The 20,201-nt window shown below is 41.7% G+C and overlaps 1 protein-coding gene across 1 annotated transcript in view; it reads right to left on the bottom strand.

Annotated features, from left to right (window-relative positions):
• ZSWIM6 (zinc finger SWIM-type containing 6) overlaps positions 1-20,201 on the bottom strand; it is a 220,114-nt gene that overhangs the window by 76,543 nt on the left and 123,370 nt on the right. The window contains exon 2 of the mRNA XM_070056741.1: positions 3,042-3,398. Coding sequence (XP_069912842.1) covers positions 3,042-3,398 — 357 coding nt within the window. The remainder of the gene's footprint in view (positions 1-3,041; positions 3,399-20,201) is intronic.

Raw genomic sequence — 20,201 nt, 5'->3', positions numbered from 1 at the left:
CCTGGTGGATTATCACATGAACTAAGGGAAAAAGAACAGATAACAGAGAATGCAGAGAAGTTTGAAGAAATGGCATATCCTGTTCTTCACCTCCATTGATCAGCTGAATACAAAGCCACAACCAGGATCCTGAACGACCTTTGGGATGACTGCCAGCTGGCCTGAAATGTCACAAGGCAGCAGATTTGAGAACAGAGGTTATGACAGCAGAAACCCACTTGAAAGTCCTTGAATACATGTATTTTTGGTGGGTTGAAGGTTCTTCTGTAACTGAGTTGTTTATACTCCTGTTACTTAACGGTGGCAGGCTCTACCAAGAAAAATGACTTATATTCCTGAGATAGCTACTTAAATAAAGCTGGGTCTGACAAGGGGAGCACTAGAAGAAACAGGACTACATGGATTTTCCTCTGACATGAAAACTGCATTGAAGTACCGCACAGTACCAGGAGACTTGTAAAACAATCTTCACAGCAGCTCTATTCAAAACAAGGTCCCATCACAGTGGAATGGACAAATAAATAGTGGTATTCTCATACCAAGAACACTACAGAGCTGTGCTGTCCAATACTATTAAGCACTTGCAGTAATTTGAGGCACTAATTTCACACTTCAAGTGAAAAAGTCAAATGTATCAATATTTTCATTGAATCAACAATTATGAATATTGTGATACTTATTAATACAAATAATCCGAATTGGTATTTTGAATATATTGAGCTAAAGAAAATACATAATGAAAATTAATTTTACTTTTTAAAATGTAGCCCCTAAAACATTTAAATTTACAGTGTTCTTTGTGTTTCTACTGGATGGTACTGCTCCAGATCAATGAAAATGACTAAATACAGACATATAAAACAGTATGAGTAAACCTTACAAACATGACTTTGCATGACATATATACATTGTATCATTCCAATTACATAAAGTTTAAAAACTAAGCCAGAGGGGAATGATGTCAAAAGCAACAAAGGGGAGCTGGCTCTGTGGTGCAGGAGGTGAAGCCAATGCCGGCAGAGCTGGCATCCCATATGGGTGCTGGTTGCAGTCCTGGCTGTTCCACTTTTGATCCAGCTCCCTGCTAATGTGCCTGGGAAAGCAGTAGAAAATGGCCCAAGTACTTGGGCCCCTGCACCCACCTGGACGACCAGGATGAAGCTCCTGGTTCCTGGCACTGGCCTGGACCAGCCCTGACCACTGTAGCCATTTGGGGAGTGAACTGTCTGTCTGTCTCTCTCTCTCTCTCTGCCTTTCCCTCTCTAAAACTGCCTTTCAGATATATAAATACATCTTAAAAAAAAAAAAAAAGGCAACAAGGGGCGGATGCTTTGCCTAGTGGTTAAGACTCCCACATCCTGTATCAAGTACCTGCGCTGAAAACTGGTTCAGGCTCCTGACTCCAACTTCCTGCTAATGCAGACCCTGGAATGCAGCAGAGATGGCCCAAGCTTTGGCTTTTGCCACCCACATAAAAGACCTGGCTCCCAGTTTCAGCCCCTGGCCTGGCCTGGAGCCCACTGTGAGTACTTAGGGAGTAAACCAACAGATGGGAGCTCTCTCACTCTCTTTGTTTCTCAAATAAATAAAAATAATAAACAAATATATAGAAACAACAACACACACAAATGAGCAAGGAAGTGACTACCATAAAAATCAGGCAGTGGTTACCAAGGGCCTTGTGACTGGGCAGGATCACACAAAGCACTCTCAAACACTGAGACTCTTGGCCCGGGTGATAATTCATTTTATTTGCTAAATCTACAAAGTACAGTTCATATACTTTTCTGTATTTTATGTCTCACCATTTTAAAAGTTTTTTTTAAAAAACGATCTCAAGCTGTTTTCTTTAAACAATTCAATTTGCCATATCAAGTAATGACTTTGAAGAAAATCTAACAAAATAGGGTTAAATGACCTACCCCATATTTCAAATCAATATCACTACAGAAATGGTAAAAATGTTAGGTCCCTGAACTGCCTAATCAAGATAGCCTTACATTTCTCAACATATTTTTAAGTATTTTAAAAATTATGTCTTGGGTCCAGCTCTGTGGAATAGCGGGTAAAGCCACCTGCAATGCTGGCATCAATATGGGCACCGGTTCTTCAAGTCCCGGCCACTCCACTTCTGATCCAGCTCCCTGCTAATATGCCCGGCAAAGCAGAAGAGGATGGCCTAAGTCCTTGGGCCCCTACATCCATGTGGGAGACCTCGAAGAAGTTCCTTGCTCCTGGCTTCAGATTGGCTCAGCTCTGGCTGTTGCGGCCATTTAGGGAATGAACCAGTGGGTGGAAGACCTTTGTCTCTGTCTCTACCTCTCTGTAACTCTGCCTTTCAAATAAATAAAATATATCTTTAAAAATTATCTCAGTGTTTTAAGAGCACAAGCAATCTATATCTCAACAATATTATTCATCATAAATAAAATACTATACAAAGTGATGAGTATATTTCTAAAAAGCTGTACATATATTCTTGAGCCAACATATTTTACTTGATAACTGTGTTAACATGTTCAATGTATGCAAGATTTACAAGAACCTCTTTTTGAGACTTCCTACACAAAATTACTGTTCATGTACTAAACTTTGTCTAAACAAGTTGTAATATTTTAATAAAATAATTTATTTTCTTAGTATGAAGTACCCTCTCATAAATTTTTCTGTATTGGAAACATTTTTTAAAGAAATGAAAAAAAATTCTGAATATGCACAAATCAGTTTACTGACATGGTAAGTTAAAAAACAAGTGTTTTGCATAACTAACAAGAGTATTTGACAAAATGTCATTAAACGTAAAGAAGTTAAGAATCACACTTTATCAAATGAGGTATTTTTCTGACTACAAAAGGCTTGCCACCAATGAGACAATTCAAAAGAAATTATTTAGGATCCAAAACGAAATTTAAAAATCTCTCAACTACCCAGGACAATACTGATTGACTTATTTCAAATTTAATAAACTTTTACGTAGAACTGAACTTATAAATGAAAAAGTATCCAGAGAAGACGCTTACTGAATCAATGTACATACTCACCATGAACTTGGTTGATTTCTGAATTTTGGGAGAGGATTTCATCTGCTAATTTTTGAGCGGTTGGCAAAACTTCTGTGTGGTGCACTGTGATCAAATACTGTACAAACTTTTGCAGCTGGTCTCTATTCATTTGGAAGAGAGTCTCTGAAATGGGAAGATGCAGTTTGACCTGATCTGGCTTGCGGATGCGGTATAAAGACAGTGCCACAACATGGGCACAATAAAATATGTCCTTGTTTCCACAGCTGCAGGTCACTGAGGTAATCTTGCAACGATCGAAGCTGATGGCCACGTTGCAAACAGTTTCTGGCTCCGACTGTACTGCAGGTTCTGTCACTGTGCCGCTCAAGTGGAAACCTACGTGAAAGAGAGGGGTGCGTTAATTTCTGCATGCAGCTTACTCTAGTTCTTTGAAACACGAGGTACCTGACAGCACCAAGAAAAAAACAGAACAGCTTTTATTTCCAAGTGGAAACACTGAAGGTCCCAATCAGTCCTAGCACTGCACCCCCATCACGCAAATAGGTAAAAAACATGATGAAGTAGTTTATGCAGCAAGCTAAAAACACTTATTGCAGTACATCATCATCACACCTGTAGGAATAAGCCATCACTGCTCTACTATGAATCTGTGATATACAAGACAAACATCTCCTAGATCAGTTGGATTCATAGTTTTATTCTTTTTTTTTTTTTAATGAGATTCAGACACCATTTTTATTCCAGGCAGTCTGCTCCAACACTGCAACTCTGAGGGGAATCCTTTCACAATCTTTGAGAAATCTTGTATTTAATAATTCTTTCTGTAGCATACACATGTATATTCCAATACAGCAATGTCTATGAGCAGCAACTCTAGGTAGGAGTGCAGGGCCTGCCAAATCTCATATATACCAATCTAAGTAACTCGTAACAGTTCTTCCACATCACCAAGAGGAAAGCTGGTGCAGATTTAAGGTTATTACACACGCAAACACGCACACACATGGATAAAAACTGCCTTAGAGGCCGTACACCTTAAACTTGGAACCACACAAGAATCCTTGCCAAGCTCCGTGACTGATGGCCTCTAATGATCCAGAGGAGAGACCACCACCTTCCCTCAACAGCCATTCTCTCTTGCACAGCTCTAGCTACAGCTTAGCTTACAGTCAACTGAGAATCACCCCCCAGAACCACCGTGCACTAGCCAGTCCGGCATGCTTGGTCAGAGGGCAAATCTTCTACATTCCTTTTCCTTAAATGCATAAGAAAGCTACCTCTCCATTGCAGTCCAAACTCTCCCCTCTCTCAAATCCGGTAATGTGTAAGACCTCTCTGGGAGTCTCCAGGACTCATTTACCTCAGGATTGCAGCAGCTTGACAGAAACTTGAATGCTATACCAGGAAGCCCTTGGCTCTCTTGGCCTTCCACTATTTACGCTATTTTAACAACAGTGTTAAATTAAAGTAGTGTCGTCAGCTCCCTTTCATTCACAAGCAGAAGGCTTCCACCACGAGGGACTCAGGAAGGGGTGGCGCTGCGGAGGTGTGGCTGCAGAGTGATAGCCTGACAATGCCAAGCGTTCACACGTGGACCTCTACACCAACCCATTTACTATCTCCCCCAACTGAGGCTACCCAGGTCACAAACCTGGACAAAACGCTAGTCGAAAGGAATATTTCAGGGTAATATAATCTCATCTTGGTAACTCACATTCAGCAACACTTAGTAGAAGAAGTGTTGTAATCATTTTTACCAGATCAATCAATTTAAAAAGAACATTCCCTAAAAGCAAGTTACTATTATTGTTTTACAGTAAGAAAATTTGTTTAATATGTATTTTAGTGTTCTTTTTATTTTCAGCTTAAATATGCACACAGTAAATCGCAACATACATAATCCTGGTAAGCAAAAGCACTATGGGGGTCCTTCTTAATGGATAGTGAGACCAGAAAGCTGAAGAACTGCTTTTATAATGCACTGTCAAGACAGGCAAAATGTAACTCCTTTTCTCCAAATCATTTTTGAGCTTGGATCTTATAGTAGTAGTTAATAGTTAACAAGACTCAATAGAGAAACATTAAAGGGACCAAGTTCTCACACAAAGTCAGATTCAAATCACTGGGAATAATTTCATATTAACAAAGAATAATTAAGGTTTCTAAAAAGCTAATACTTAATTCTTTACAAATATTTGAAATTAAACTTTCATTGATTGATTTTTCATATGTAAGGTTAAATTTTAGGTGCATTTTAAAGAAGGAAAGGAACCATGATAGCGTATTGGAAAGACAACTGTCTTAAAATACAACAAGAATTTCTAAAGCTTGACCATTTCATGCATATATGTATATATACTCAGCTAACTGAAAAATAGTTATAAGCTCAAAGCATTAGAAAATTTCTAAGGTAAAATAGCAGACAAGAGATAAACACACACACTAAAAACTATCGCTTTCAGGGCACATTCTTTTTGGAAAAATATGTGCCCTGTGCAAGAGGCACTCAAGTAACTATTTCTTTGTTGAAAAAGAATTTAACAGAAGCACTGGTGTAGTACTTACACAAATACATCTTTCACCCTTCTCCTAAACATAAAGAACCCCAGGGGAAATTAAAGGCAGAAACCAAGGCAATATAGTGTTATGGCTGAAAGGGTACTGAGGGTCGTGAGAGGTTTTTTGTATTTTTCTAGAACTAAGTGTTAACATTTAACACTCTCAAACAATGTATTCATTGGTTAACTAAACCACCATTGGCTCAATGTGCAGTAACTAAAATTCTTGATTATGTGTCCCTGGTAAAACAGATGAGTTAATCAACTGCCCTAAAAAGCCTAGCCATAAACCTTTCCTAACTCTGAGTACTACTGCACACAGTCCAACACCCCACATGGCAATGCTCAATACTAAAAACAAAATGTTCCCATTCAAATCGTGCACAACTTCCAGACCGTGAGTATAGACAGACACTGCGAGGATACCAGATGAAGGCATATAATAAATTCAATTCAAAACTCAACCTGTCTAAAGTATCATATTCTCTTTGTCCAACTACATAATTTTCTCAAAAGAAAATCCTAAACAGTCTGCATCCTGTGAGCTGGCTAATTAAATCCTCTAGCCTTAATTTCTAGTACTAAGCTTAAACAGCTTATAGAAAGACACTATCAAATTTTGCTGGCAGTCGCTAATGAAACAGTTTTCATCTTTTAGAAACTTTATTTTTAAAGGAAAAGCTTTATTTTAACTTTACCTTAAAAATGTCTATTTGGAATAGAAGCACTCCTATACTTCATTAATATTTCAAAGACAATGGCAAATTAATGCAAAGGCCAGACTGTAAACCACAGCACACCACATAAACAACATAAAAATTTACAGAGCATGCATTGGATGGGCACAACCAAGAGTTCCCAGCTGCATTCTGCTCAGCGCTGGGTTTGGCTTCTAGTTCATGTGGTTTCTTACATCCTTTCCTACAAAGGGCCACAGGATCAGAACATCTGTGTCAGATCTGAACAGCATTCGATAATTACTTAACATTATTTCTGAAAAAGACACTTACATGCTAATATAGTGATCTATAACGGGCACCTAGAAGTAGCACTAGTTTAAGGGGAAAGTGTTGGATTAAAAAAAGAAACAATAAAAAGTCTGGGGCGGGCATTGTGGGACAGCAGATTAAGCCAGTGCTTGGGATACCTACAACCCATGTTGGAGTGCCAGTTTGAGTCCTCCCTCCTCCAATCACGCTCCAGCTTCCTGCTAATGCACCCTGGAAAGCAGCAAATGCTGACTCAAAGGCTTGGGCCCCTGCCACCTACGTGGGAGACCTGGATGGAGTTCCAGATTCCTGGCTTTGTTCCAGATTCCTGGTACAGCCCTGGCTGTCATGGGCATTTTAGAGAGTGAACCAATGGATGTTAAGAGCTCTCTGTCTCTGTCTCTTCCTCTCTGTTATTCTGTCAAGCAGATGAAAAGAAAATAAACATGAAAAAAAGTTTAAGTCACTTTACTCTGTGCCATCGCAAGTTCCTGAGGGTCATTTCCCCCTACTCTACCCACTAACATCAAGTCATTTTATAGAGCATATTTCTGTATTTTAACATGCACATCTGAGGGTAACACTCACTGCCCAGCCTCAGATTCTGGGTGAGCAGCCAGGAGGCAGTTGTGATAAACAAACTGGGTATAACTTGAGTTAGATTTCCACAACTGCTAACTCCGCAAGGTGCTTGGGAGTGTAAACTAATCATCCCAATCTCTTCAATTTAAGTCATTTTCCTCTGACGCCAGTCTTCTGTAACACAAGCAAAACAGCCCTAGTCCTCAGTCCTTCTCAAAGGCAGGAAAACCCAGGCAGCCCTTCCCACCTGCAGAGCCCCTTCTGCCCCATCACTTTCACCTCCTTTCCCTGCTGCTTCCTATCCTGTTTCCCTTCTCGGGCCCCCAACTTCTAAAGTGCAGATGAAGGTTTAGAGCCCTGTGTTGCCCCAACACCAACTTCAGCACCTCTGCACGTGTCTGCTCGCCTCCCAGGATGGAGTCTAAATAGGGACCCTTTTACCTGCTTACTTCCTGTTGTTGCTTATAGCAAAACCACCTTCAGAAATGCTTGGCTGTTTGATTTAGGAGAAGTGCGAAGGGGAAACTCTGGACACCAGTTCTGTTTACCAGGGCAAGAACTGAGGGGAAAGTGTGCTCAGATCTGAGAGGGAAGAAAGCCTCTGAGGTCAATTCCTCCACTTACACAGGGGAGCTCCAGCCCAACCCCGCACTCCAAAAACAAGCCCCAACATTTTGGCCCCAACCCATTCCTCATGTCTTATGCCATGCCCAGACTCTGACCAACTTTATTCTCACAAAGATCCTGCAAAGCAGGCGTCCTATTCTCATTTTTGCAGATGGAGAAACTGAGGTACTCAGAGAGGCAGTGGTGGAACACACTCTGGATTAAGAAGGCCTCTTAAGGACTTGAAAAGAACATGAGGAATCTACAATCCAAACAATAAACTTGCACAAATAAAATCCTTCCATACCAACACGTAAATAATTTAAAAGGATGAGGGAAGTAAACTCACAGATCCAGACACTTCAATAAACACTGCTAAGGTTTAAGACCCTTGCAAGCAGGGCATCATCTTCCATCTCTGTAGCCCAAGGATCCAGTACAGCTTTCTAACAGGCCAGGCCCTTGAAGCCAGACCAAATGAAGGAACTCATGGGGCTCTTCCAAGCAGAACCTGCACCGTACTGTACAAGTCACAAACAACTAAATGCTTCGGCCTCAAGCCCAGGACACTTTAACTTAGTGAACAGAGTCCACTCCTCTGTTATCCTTGGAGTTAATAAGCTGGAAGCTCAGAGACAGCGGAGATCTGTGGCGTCCTCACCACAGAGGGCTGTCTTGGAGGAAGTACTCAAGAAGAATTTGTTGGACAAAAGAACATCCAAACCCTCTCAATGTGTGCAACATACAGACCAGTGGTTCTCAGAATCACCCGGGCCCCCTACAACCCAAGTTTCTGATTCCTTCCAGACAATGCTGATATTGCTGGCATAGATAATGTTAATTAAAGTTTTCTAGTTGAAATACATTTCGGGCCAGCGCCACGGCTCACTAGGCTAATCCTCTGCCTAGCGGCGCCGGCACACCAGGTTCTAGTCCCGGTTGGGGCGCCGGATTCTGTCCCAGTTGCCCCTCTTCCAGGCCAGCCCTCTGCTGTGGCCAGGGAGTACAGTGGAGGATGGCCCAGGTGCTTGGGCCCTGCACCCCATGGGAGACCAGGATAAGTACCTGGCTCCTGCCATCGGATCAGCGCAGTGCGCCGGCCGCAGCACGCTGGCCACGGCGGCCATTGGAGGGTGAACCAACGGCAAAGGAAGACCTTTCTCTCTGTCTCTCTCTCTCACTGTCCACTCTGCCTGTCAAAAAAATTTAAAAAAAAAAAAAAAGAAAGAAATACATTTCATTTAATATGGGTCTGGCACTATGGTGTAGCGGCTGTGGCTGCCACCTGCGATGCCAGCATCCCATGTGGGCGCCATGTGGTTCAAGTTCTCATTGCTCCACTTCTGATCCAGCTCCCTGCTGGTATGCTGGGGAGACCCAGAGGAGGCTCCTGGCTTTGGCCTGGCCCAGTCTCTGCCATCACAGACATTTGGGCAGTGAAGTAGCAGATGAAGATCTGTCTCTTCCTCTCTGTGACTCTGCCTTTCAAGTAAAATAATAAAAAAAAAGGAACCCCAATATTCTCATTCTAAGCAATCAGGTATGGGATGTTTATCTGGTCTGAGTAGTTAAAAGAAAAAAGAAAAATAGCAATTTATAGTAACAAAAATTGTAACTACTAGTCAATACGGCAATACAATGTTATTTTAATCAAAACCTTCATTAAAAATCTAAATTAAAATGTAAAAATAAAAAATGATTAATCAAAAGTATTTATTTTTCCAATTGTTTTACAATGCCTAATGGGATTCCTCATAATTGAGGATCTTTGTGTATTAGAAATGACTCAATTAAGAAAAAGATATTTGCAACCATTTTATTAACACTTTTTTTGCCTAAAGGCAAGGTGTACCCTACAAGAAAAAGTCCAAGGCAAGAGAATGCAGGACAAGTACAAGGTGCGACAGGGTTTCAGAGAATTAGAGCCATCTAAACCCAGGCCAGACTTCCTTCAAACTCCATCATGTCTCAACTAAATGAACTCAGGCAAGCTTAGTCTCAATTTTTTAATCTACAAAAAGGGATAATACCTATCTTTCAGGCTATTGTAAGGATGAGAACTCACAACGTATGTAAACTATCACAACAAATACTTTTTCAGAATGCCTGCTGTCTTCATTATTCTAACAGAAATGCCACTTGCTCTGGGGACCCTGGCATGTTCTACATGTGCACAAATACCATAGCCTGTTGTCTGAGTGCATGTGCTATTGGAAATGCCATGATCTCAAAAGCAAGCTGCCATCCTATTACAAAAGACAGGTTTGCTGGTTTAGGAATTCATATTCTATTATAGCCATACTTCTAAATTAATAGAAGTGCTATCAATTTTTCTTCTGTTTCCACTTTACACAGCACATTCTTAAAATGTGATTTGATTCCAAATAGAAGGGACTTGGAAGAATTAACTTTGCCGCAAAAATAACTTGGTTTCAATAAACAAATGTTTCACTCTTCGCTTTGAAGATCTAATAAAATCAAAAATATCTCTTTTATCCCTAATGTTTGCCTTCCATGTAAAATTATTTTTACAGCTCAAATGCCTTGCATCGCTAAGTGGAAGACTAATTCAAAGTTGGCTACAACAGTATATAGAGGCCGGCGCCGTGGCTCACTAGGCTAATCCTCCGCCTTGCGGCGCCGGCACACCAGGTTCTAGTCCCGGTCGGGGCGCCGGATTCTGTCCTGGTTGCCCCTCTTCCAGGCCAGCTCTCTGCTGTGGCCCGGGAGTGCAGTGGAGGATGGCCCAAGTGCTTGGGCCCTGCACCCCATGGGAGACCAGGAGAAGCACCTGGCTCCTGCCATTGGATCAGCGCGGTGTGCCGGCCACAGTGCGCCAGCCACAGCGGCCATTGGAGGGTGAACCAACGGCAAAAGGAAGACCTTTCTCTCTCTCTCTCTCTCTCTCTCACTGTCCACTCTGCCTGTCAAAAAAACAAAACAAAACAAAACAAAACAAAACAAAAAAACAGTATATAGAGAGTTGTAATTCTTACTGCAGAAGAAAACGTGACCACAGCTTCTCATTCTTACTTATAGCTAATCTTACTAACACATTCCCCCACCAAACCTAGGAGCAGAATCAATACTATGACTTTTTCTGTGTTTTAGTTGGTGTGTGGGAAGTGTTTCTTCTAAAGCTTCTATAGTTAACCTATCATTAATTGGGGAAAGGGTACTTTTAAAATTGGAAAGAATGTAAAATATTCCTAAAGACTTTGACACACAAATAATTTCCAGAACGTACTCTCTGGTGATGACCACTGACACTGAGGGTCATCGCTATAGCTCCGCTATGCTGACTGGCTCAGCCTACTTGGGAACTGGACTCCACCACCCTCCTGAATCAGCAAATGCTCAGCCCATCTTATGGCTTAGACACAGTCCAGAGAAAAAGATAAACTACACAACTCAAAGTAAGGCAATAGAGAAAGAGACTAGGATCCTGGCTCTAATTTCAGCCCCACGAGCAAGTTACTTAATATTTATTTCTTTTTCCCTCTTTTCTAGTGCATAAAATAAGGGAGGAGTGTAGCAGCAGCTCTGTGACACATGGGTTAAGCCATGGCTGGCGATGCTGGTATCCTGTGTTCCAGTTTAAGTCCCTGACGCTCTGCTTTGGATCCAGCTTCCTGCTTATGCACCCCTCTGCCAATGTGGGGAAGCAGCACAGAGTTCCTGGCGCCTGGCTTCAGCCTGGCTTAGATCTGACTATTGTGGCCATCTGGGAAGTGAACCAGTGGATGGAAGACCTTGCTCTGTCTCTCTCTGCCTTTCAAAATATAAAAACAATCTTTTCCAAAAAATATAAGAAGAATAGATGTAAGAGAATTTCGTAAGGATTACGGAGGTGGGCTGCAGTAATAGCATGGCATTCGTGACAAAACAAGGAATGGCAGTTGTCACATTCACATTCACTCCTATGGCAGAAGACCATCAGCCTGCCCTAGCTGCTGCAGGACTGAAGCAATGGTCGTCTCAAATGACTTGGCAGCTCTGGAGCTGGAAAAGAGAGAAAGGATAAACACTGCTAGAGCTGCAGTCATGGAAATGCTACTGATGTTTTCATGAAGCTTTGAACTTCAACATAAAAGCAAGCAAATATTTAATTTTTAAATTTCATCAACATAGTTTTTACTCACTTGCCTTTAATTGAAGGCAGTGTATCTTTTTGTTGTACTCGATAGCTGGTAAAATTTAAAAAACTGTATAAAAACTCTCAGATTGATAAATATAACCTATGCAAAATACAGAAAACATTTTTAAATCCATTAAAAAGGAATGAAACTAATATATCATGTTTTCTTTCTTCACCATTAAAAAGGCTGTATTCTTTCTTACTATCTTGAATGTATTAGAAATACGAGTGGCCATGCCACTCAACAACCACCTCCCTAATGCCCTAATTGGCAACAGGCAAAGTGCAAGTCTCCAGAGAAGCATCCATGAATAACAAAAGGGTTCCGGTTCTGACAAGCCACTGAGTTATTGGAGAATTTGGTTATTAAGAAGTCAGATCAAAACTGGATTCAGAAACAAGAAGAGAAGCAAGAGTACTATCCCTTTTTCCCAAACTGTGTTATGAGTGTTGAGAGGAAGGGATTCCCAAAGTTACATAAATTTGGATTTAGCTGCATATAACATCACTCTTTTAGAGATTCAGAAAGCATTATCAGAATGCTAATGGCTTTGAACTCATATAGTAAAGGGACTTTCAATGAACTCTGTTTACCCAGAACAGCCAACTTAGGAAACGAAAAGGGAAACAGCTCAGGATGAGCAACGGGGTTGCTAGCTAATCAGAAGTAGAGCTCAATTATGAGATTAAAAATCAGAAATCAGCATGAGCCAGCTGAAAAGGTTAAACCCACCTGCACATATGTGGCTTAAAGGTTGAATATACTGCATTGTTAGTATCCCCTAACCACCATGAAATAATAAATTACTTATTAGAAAAGGCAAACCTACTGTTGAAAGTCAATCTTCTTATAATACAATACAAAAGAAAACACACCAGTGCTGTTGCTATCTGTACCACAATTATAGTCCACAGTTCATCTGGCACACTCTCAACTACATATATCTATTAATATTTGATTAACAGGAATACCACACACTCTTATCCACAATGGACCAGAACAGTGTTTACAATATTTTATATCCAAATCCTCAAAACCTGAGTGGAAAAGCTCAAATATCTCTTTGAGGCTCACAATTCTCTTTGTAGGGGACCTGAGAGAGTCTAACTTGCAAACACTGCATAAAAAGTTTATTCCATAATATAACAAGAGACTCAAGGGCCTGTGAAAAATGACTATTATGGCCATGGTGCCATTCAGAAACAGTGCTTGGCACAGGATACATGCTCAGTATTTACTGAGTGAATGAGCAAGTCAAAGAACAGACAAAAGTAATACAAAAGTATTTAATGACAGGTTAAACAGAAACTGAATAGAACATCGAATCACCCTATTGTGGGAAGCTGTAAGGTAGCAAAGTCTGAAGACAAATGATCTTACCCAGGAAACATACGTAAGGTCTTCAAAAGGTTCATGAAATTGCATGTTATTAAAAAACTGTGCATAAGGCCGGCGCCGCGGCTCACTAGGCTAATCCTCCGCCTAGCGGCGCCGGCACACCGGGTTCTAGTCCCGGTCGGGGCGCCGGATTCTGTCCCGGTTGCCCCTCTTCCAGGCCAGCCCTCTGCTGTGGCCAGGGAGTGCAGTGGAGGATGGCCCAAGTGCTTGGGCCCTGCACCCCATGGGAGACCAGGAGAAGCACCTGGCTCCTGGCTCCTGCCATCGGATCAGCGCGGTGCGCCGGCCACGGCGGCCATTGGAGGGTGAACCAACGGCAAAGGAAGACCTTTCTCTCTGTCTCTCTCTCTCTCACTGTCCACTCTGCCTGCCAAAAAAAAAAAAAAAAAAAAAAAAAAAAACTGTGCATAGATTTCAAAATTGTTGAACCTAAAACTTATATTCTATTTGCCACAAACCTTTTTAAAGCACACTTACAAGTGATGGGAAAATTACTGAGAATTAAACTCTTACTGTAGATGATATTCCTGATTTTTTAAAAAGTGACTTTTTCAAGATTTAAGAAAAGTGCCACTAATTCTACACACTACTATTTCTTCTGAAAGCAAAAATTTATAATGTAAGTTAACATATATATTCCATGTTAGCCTAAGAGAACATTCTGTTGGCTGTTGGAGGTAAAACAATGGACAAAAAAATCAGGAAAACCTAGCTACTGACCTAAGGATCTGACCCCATTCTGCTAAACTTTAGTACAAAATTTTTTTTTTACCATAGATAACAGGGTATCCCTGAGCCAAAATTATTTCAGGTTTTTTTTTTTTTTTTTTTTTTTTTTTTTTTTTTTTTGACAGGCAAAGTTACACAGTGAGAGAGAGACAAGAGAGAGAAAGGTCTTCCTTTTCCATTGGTTCACTCCCCAAATGGCTTCTACGGCTGGCATGTGCCAATCCGAAGCCAGGAGCCAGGTGCTTCCTCCTGGTCTCCCACACCAGTGCAGGGCCCAAGCACTTGGGCCATCCTCCACTGCCTTCCCAGGGCCACAGCAGAGAGCTGGACTGGAAGAGGAGCAACCGGGACAGAATCTGGCACCTCAATAGGGACTAGAACCCGGGGTTCTGGTGCCACAGGTGGAGGATTAGCCAAGTGAGCCACAGCACCGGCCTCAGTTCATTTTTTAATAAGAAATATAAACTAAAATGACTTCAAATATGAAAGGGTGCTAATTAAGTTGCAATTATGTACACAGTGGCTTAGTTTTCAGAATTAAAATTTGTTGGAAGAATGGCAGTATACTGAGGTGAGAACTGACTAAGGTAAGAGATGTAAGATTTTTTTAAATATTTTTATTTATTTAAAAGAATTAGGGGGGGTGGAGGGGGGAGAGAGAGAGAGAGGGAGAGAGAGAGGTCTTCCATCCGTTGGTTCATTCCCATAAATGGACATAACAGCCCAGGATAGGCCAGGTGGAAGCCAGGAGCTACGAGCTTCATCTGGACCTCCCATGTTGAATGCAGGGACCCAAGTACATGGGCCATCTTATACTGGGAGCATCAGCAGGGAGCTTGGTCAGGAAAGCAGCAGCCAGGACTGGAACTATCAGGCATTGAAAACAGGATGCTAGTCACAGGCAGTAGCTTAACCTGGCCCCAAAACTTTCCCCTAACAAGAGAGGCAGGAGCCGGCGCCGCGGCTCACTAGGCTAATCCTCCGCCTTGCGGTGCCGGCACACCAGGTTCTAGTCCTGGTCGGGGCGCCGGATTCTGTCCCGGTTGCCCCTCTTCCAGGCCAGCTCTCTGCTGTGGCCCGGGAGTGCAGTGGAGGATGGCCCAAGTGCTTGGGCCCTGCACCCCATGGGAGACCAGGAGAAGTACCTGGCTCCTGCCATCGGATCAGCGCGGTGCGCCAGCCACGGCAGCCATTGGAGGGTGAACCAACAGAAAAAAGGAAGACCTTTCTCTCTGTCTCTCTCTCTCTCACTGTCCACTCTGCCGGGGGGGGGGGGGGGGGAGAGGCAGGGATCTAACTATTAAGACTTATTACCTCCTGCTACCCGGGGTGTACAGTAGCAGGAAGCTGGAATTGGGAGCAGTCAAAACTCAAAACTCAAGCACTCAGATACAAGATGCCAGGCACCTCAACTGCTTTGCCAAACATTCCCCCTGGACACTTTTTGAGAGGCAGAGGGAGAGAGACAGAGTGCACTCCTATCTGCGGATTCACTGCCCAGGGCCTGGCTGTGCGGCTACTATTCAGGCTCTGGAATTCTGAGGAAAGGGCATTCCATCAGGCATTCATATATAAAACACATTATACCAACAAATTCTTTATTACAGCTCAAACTAATTTCTCTGCCAGAACAGGAACCCTGCTACTTGAGGCTGAAACAAATTTGTCCCTTCTTTCTAAGGCAGAAGGTGATCAGAGACTAGAAAAGGCCTAATAGCCAACAGAACCGTACTTTCCTGCTTCAGAAACCTACAAATGTTAGGACGCAAACTAAGGCACAAGAGGAGCAAAGACAAACAGTAAATGACAGCTGCAGCAGTATCTTTCACTGATCTCTCGTTTCTCTCTCTACTAACATTTGTTCTTTCAAATTCTTTCCACACTGTCCATCTCTACTAAACACATTTCTCCTTTCCTCTATTCTCTGTCCTTTATCAAGTTACTATTACAGACATATGCATAGAAGGAGGAAATTCTTGGGAGAGCTGTATTCCCCATTTATACTAGCTGCAGACACGTGCAGGGAGCTGTCCTCCCCACCACTGCTTTGGGAGCAGCTCTGCAGTGGTACTTGGAAGACAAGTCTAAGTACACACACACACACACACACACACACTTCGCATACTAAAACTGGACATTTTATTAAGGAAGAAAAGTATAAATCTAGCCAGATAAGAGAAATCTAGCCTTAAAGCATTTTCTAAAAGACTCTCACTTCTTCGGTAACTCCCTGGAAACAAATTTTGGTATTTTTCTAAATAAATATATGAAAATTATATTCACATTCTTTTTGAGAAGACCTCCAATAAATAAAATCTCCCAGTGCAATTAAATCCTCCTGGTGTTAACAATGACAGCCATACTAATGGGATAATTTTTAAGGGGGAAAATCAGAAATGAAAGCTGAATGCCTTAAGGGAAAACTAAGCTGGCATAATCAGATTAAACAAGGATCTGATTTTCACGATCATGACCTTACTAGCAATACTGTATGCTCAAAAACTTTGGCTCTCGATAATTCTGGAGAAGAGGAAGTTCAGCCTGAGCAACTGAGGGGAGGTTTATTCCTGAAACCAGTATTTTCATTTTGCCAGGTTGATAAAGTCTTTTGAAAATGCAGCTACCTTCCCTAGTTACCTAAAAAGTATTTTTTAAACGTAATTTCACGCTTGCTTGGTGACTCAAGGTTATCATTATGAACAAATTTAAGTACTCTGTCCTCCCAGAAATGCCCTTCAGTGGAAGAGTTCTGCGCTGTCCTGCTGGCCAAGCACCAGCCTCTGCTCTTCTCCCTTGCAGAAATCGCATGCCCCTTACCATTGCTGAAACCTCATTTATTAGCTTCAACCCCTTTGGTTCTTCTAAAATGCTAATTTGGAAACTTGATAATCATGGTTTTTAAGAGAGAAAAAAATAAATGAAGTTTCAGTATAGGGCTAGGACTTTCTACTGTGAGTTAAAGCTTAAGCTTCAAAGTATGGAATACTGGTGAACTGAGCTTGACAGTTTCATGAGCCTCATCCTTGTCCTCAACTGTATCCCGGATAGGAAATACTTGTTAAAGAAAAGAAGTAACTGCTTTTCAAGTTCTCCAAAGAAGTGCCATGAACTTGAAAGGGCAAATTTTGAAAATTACTTCTCATTACTAGAAACACAGTATGTAGTGGGGTAACATGTCTTATTACTTCTTGCTACTACCTTATATTAACAAGAAAGAAATCTAATTTACCTATCCCTATATGAATCTCACTTTTCTCTCAGAGAGAAAAACTGAGGATAAACATGTTAAGTCTAAGATAAGAAGGGTATACCTTTGTCTCCAAGATAAACACCTATTTAAAAAATAACGCCCAGGGGCTGGCGCTGTGGCATAACGGATAAAGCTGCCGCCGCCTGCAGTGCCAGCATACCATATGAATAGTGGCTGCTGCTATGGCCTGGGAAAGCAGGACAAGGTGGCCCAAGTCCTTGGGCCCCTGCACCCACATGAGAGACTCAGAGGATTCTCCTGACTCCCAGCTTCGGATCGGTGTACCTCCAGTCATTGCAGCCACCTGGGGAGTGAACCAGCGGAAGGAAGCGCTCACGCGCTCTCTCTCTCTCTCTCTCTCTCTCGCTCGCTCTCTCTCTTTCTGCCTCTGCCTCTCAAATAAATAATGCCCAGAGCTTGATTTCTAAAAACTATTCCCCAACAAAAGGTTTCTGGGAGAAATGGCTGAGTCTATGGCTATGATAAAGAAAAGATGAGCCTGCAAAGTCTGACAGTGCCAGAAAGGAAGTAATTAAAAAATATTCAGTAATTGCCCCAACCTATAAAAGCTTCTAAGGCCAAGCTGTACCTTTGTGAGCAACAACATAAACACTGGTGGTCTTGGGATATAACTTAAAGAATAAAATAAATTATCTACAGGTCCATACTGATCTACATAAATTATTGAGTAAGGGTCAGCACCGTGGCTCACTTGGCTAATCCTCTGCCTGCAGCGCCGGCACACAGGGTTCTAGTCCCGGTTGGGGCGTCGGATTCTGTCCTGGTTGCTCCTCTTCCAGGCCAGCTCTCTGCTATGGCCCGGGAGGGCAGCGGAGGATGGCCCAAGTGCTTGGGTCCCTGCATCCTCATGAGAGACCAGGAGGAAGCACCTGGCTCCTGGCTTCGGATCGGTGCAGCACGCCGGCCATATCGGCCATTAGGGGAGTGAACCAACGGAAGGAAGACCACTGTTCTATAACTCTCTCTCTCTCTCACTGACTCTGCCTTGCAATAAATAAATAAATAATAAATTATTGAATAAATAAATGAGAGAGAGGGATAGAAGGATTCCTATCAATAAATGTAGAACAAATGAGGGAAATCAAAATAAACATTAGAAGACCAAAGTATAATTACTTCAGGTAAGATACACTGACAAATGATAAAATTAGTGGGTAAAACTTTGAAGAGAAATAGAATTTATGTAGCCTCAAATATTTATTTCTAATGTGGTAATTTCAACATATATCCACAAATGCAGTGATCCTTCTCCCTCCTGTAGGCAGAGTTTAATTCTCCTCTACAACATTGAGGACTGGACCTAAGCGACTCCCTTCTCATGTAAAAAGCATGGATATTCTTGGGAAGTGCTACAGTGCCGGTTACAGTACAGGCTTTCTACTCTGATCCAGCTCCCTACCAATGCACCAGCGGATGATGACTCAAGCGCCTGAGTCCCTGCCACCCTTGAGGCAGACCCAGATGCAGTTTCTGACTGCTGGCCTTGGTCTGGCCCAGCCTCAGCTGTTGAAGCCATTTGAGCAAAGAACCAGTGGATGGAAGATTAATCTACTGATCTTTCTCTCGCTCACTTGCTCCTTTCAAATAAATATTTAGAAAGTGGGTAGATTTTTAACAACCTGGTAGAGGGTGCCTTAAGCCTAGGTTAACATAACCAGTAATAAATTATGCTACGATCATGTACCTACTTCAAACAGGAGCAATGAGAAGCGCACAAACATCACTTCCATGATTTCTTGCAAAAAATGCACAACTTCAATCTAATCATACAGAAAACATGAGATATCTCAAATTGAGGGACATTCTACAAAACATTCAATCTTCAAAAGCATCAAGGAAAGACAAGGAATACTAAAAAACTATCATGTATTAGGAGACTAAGGAATCATGCCAACCATGCAAATGATATTTTGGACTGGACCCTCGAAGAGGAAAAGAACATTAGTGGAAATGCTGGAGAAACCTGAATGAAGTCTGAGGTTTACTAATATTGTACTAATATTGTTTCCTCAGTTTTGATTCAAGTACCTCAGTGATATAAGATTTTAACACTAAGAGGAGACTGGGTAGAAGGGATATGGAAACTCTGTACTATCTCTGCAACTCTTCTGTAAATCTGAAGTTATTTCAAAATAGAATTTTAAAACAGACAACCAAGCAACAGGTGTTTCACCTTGAAAGCCAAGAGCAATTCTGCTGACATCTATCCTGCCAGTGCCTTCATCTTGTACTCCCCAGCTTCCAGAACTGACATTTATTTCTACTGTTTATTAAAATAAATTAATTAAAAGACAACTCAACGAGATTACTTAGTTGTAGGAAACACAAATATCTAACCTGCAAATATCCTTGCAGCTGTTGAAGATAAATTTGTAATATTTCAATTTAAAGAAAAACAAATTTTTTCATGCCAACAGAAACAGTAGGAGAATCCTAGACAAATACTTGCACATGTGTACCAAGAGACACCAAAATGATATCCACAACAGCTTTATAGTAAAGAGCTGGCAACCCAAATACCAGCAGCAGCAGATTGAATAAATTTTAATAAATTCATAAGTATATAACAGGACAGTACACAGCCATGGGTATGAGTGAGCTACAAAAATAATCACTTTGATTAATCTCAAAATACAATATTTTAAAGGGAGGAAACTGAAAAAAGCAAATTAAAACAAGTAAGTATGAAGAACATTAAGTGGATGATTCTTCTTCTTCAAAATGTAGTTATTTATTGGAAAGGCAGGGCCACAGAGAAAGTGAGATCTAGAAAGAGGTCTTCCATCTGCTGGTTCAATCCCCAAGTGGCTGCAATGACCAGGGCTGAGCCAGGAGCCACGAGCTTCATCTGAATCTCCCTTTGGTTGTAGGGGTCCAAGCCCTTGGGCTACCTTCTGCTGCTTTCC

This window comes from Oryctolagus cuniculus, chromosome 14 (assembly GCF_964237555.1).
Source record: "Oryctolagus cuniculus chromosome 14, mOryCun1.1, whole genome shotgun sequence".
NCBI lineage: Eukaryota > Metazoa > Chordata > Mammalia > Lagomorpha > Leporidae > Oryctolagus > Oryctolagus cuniculus.
Note: the sequence above shows the minus strand (reverse complement) of the source record. Positions and strands in the feature narration are given on the sequence as shown.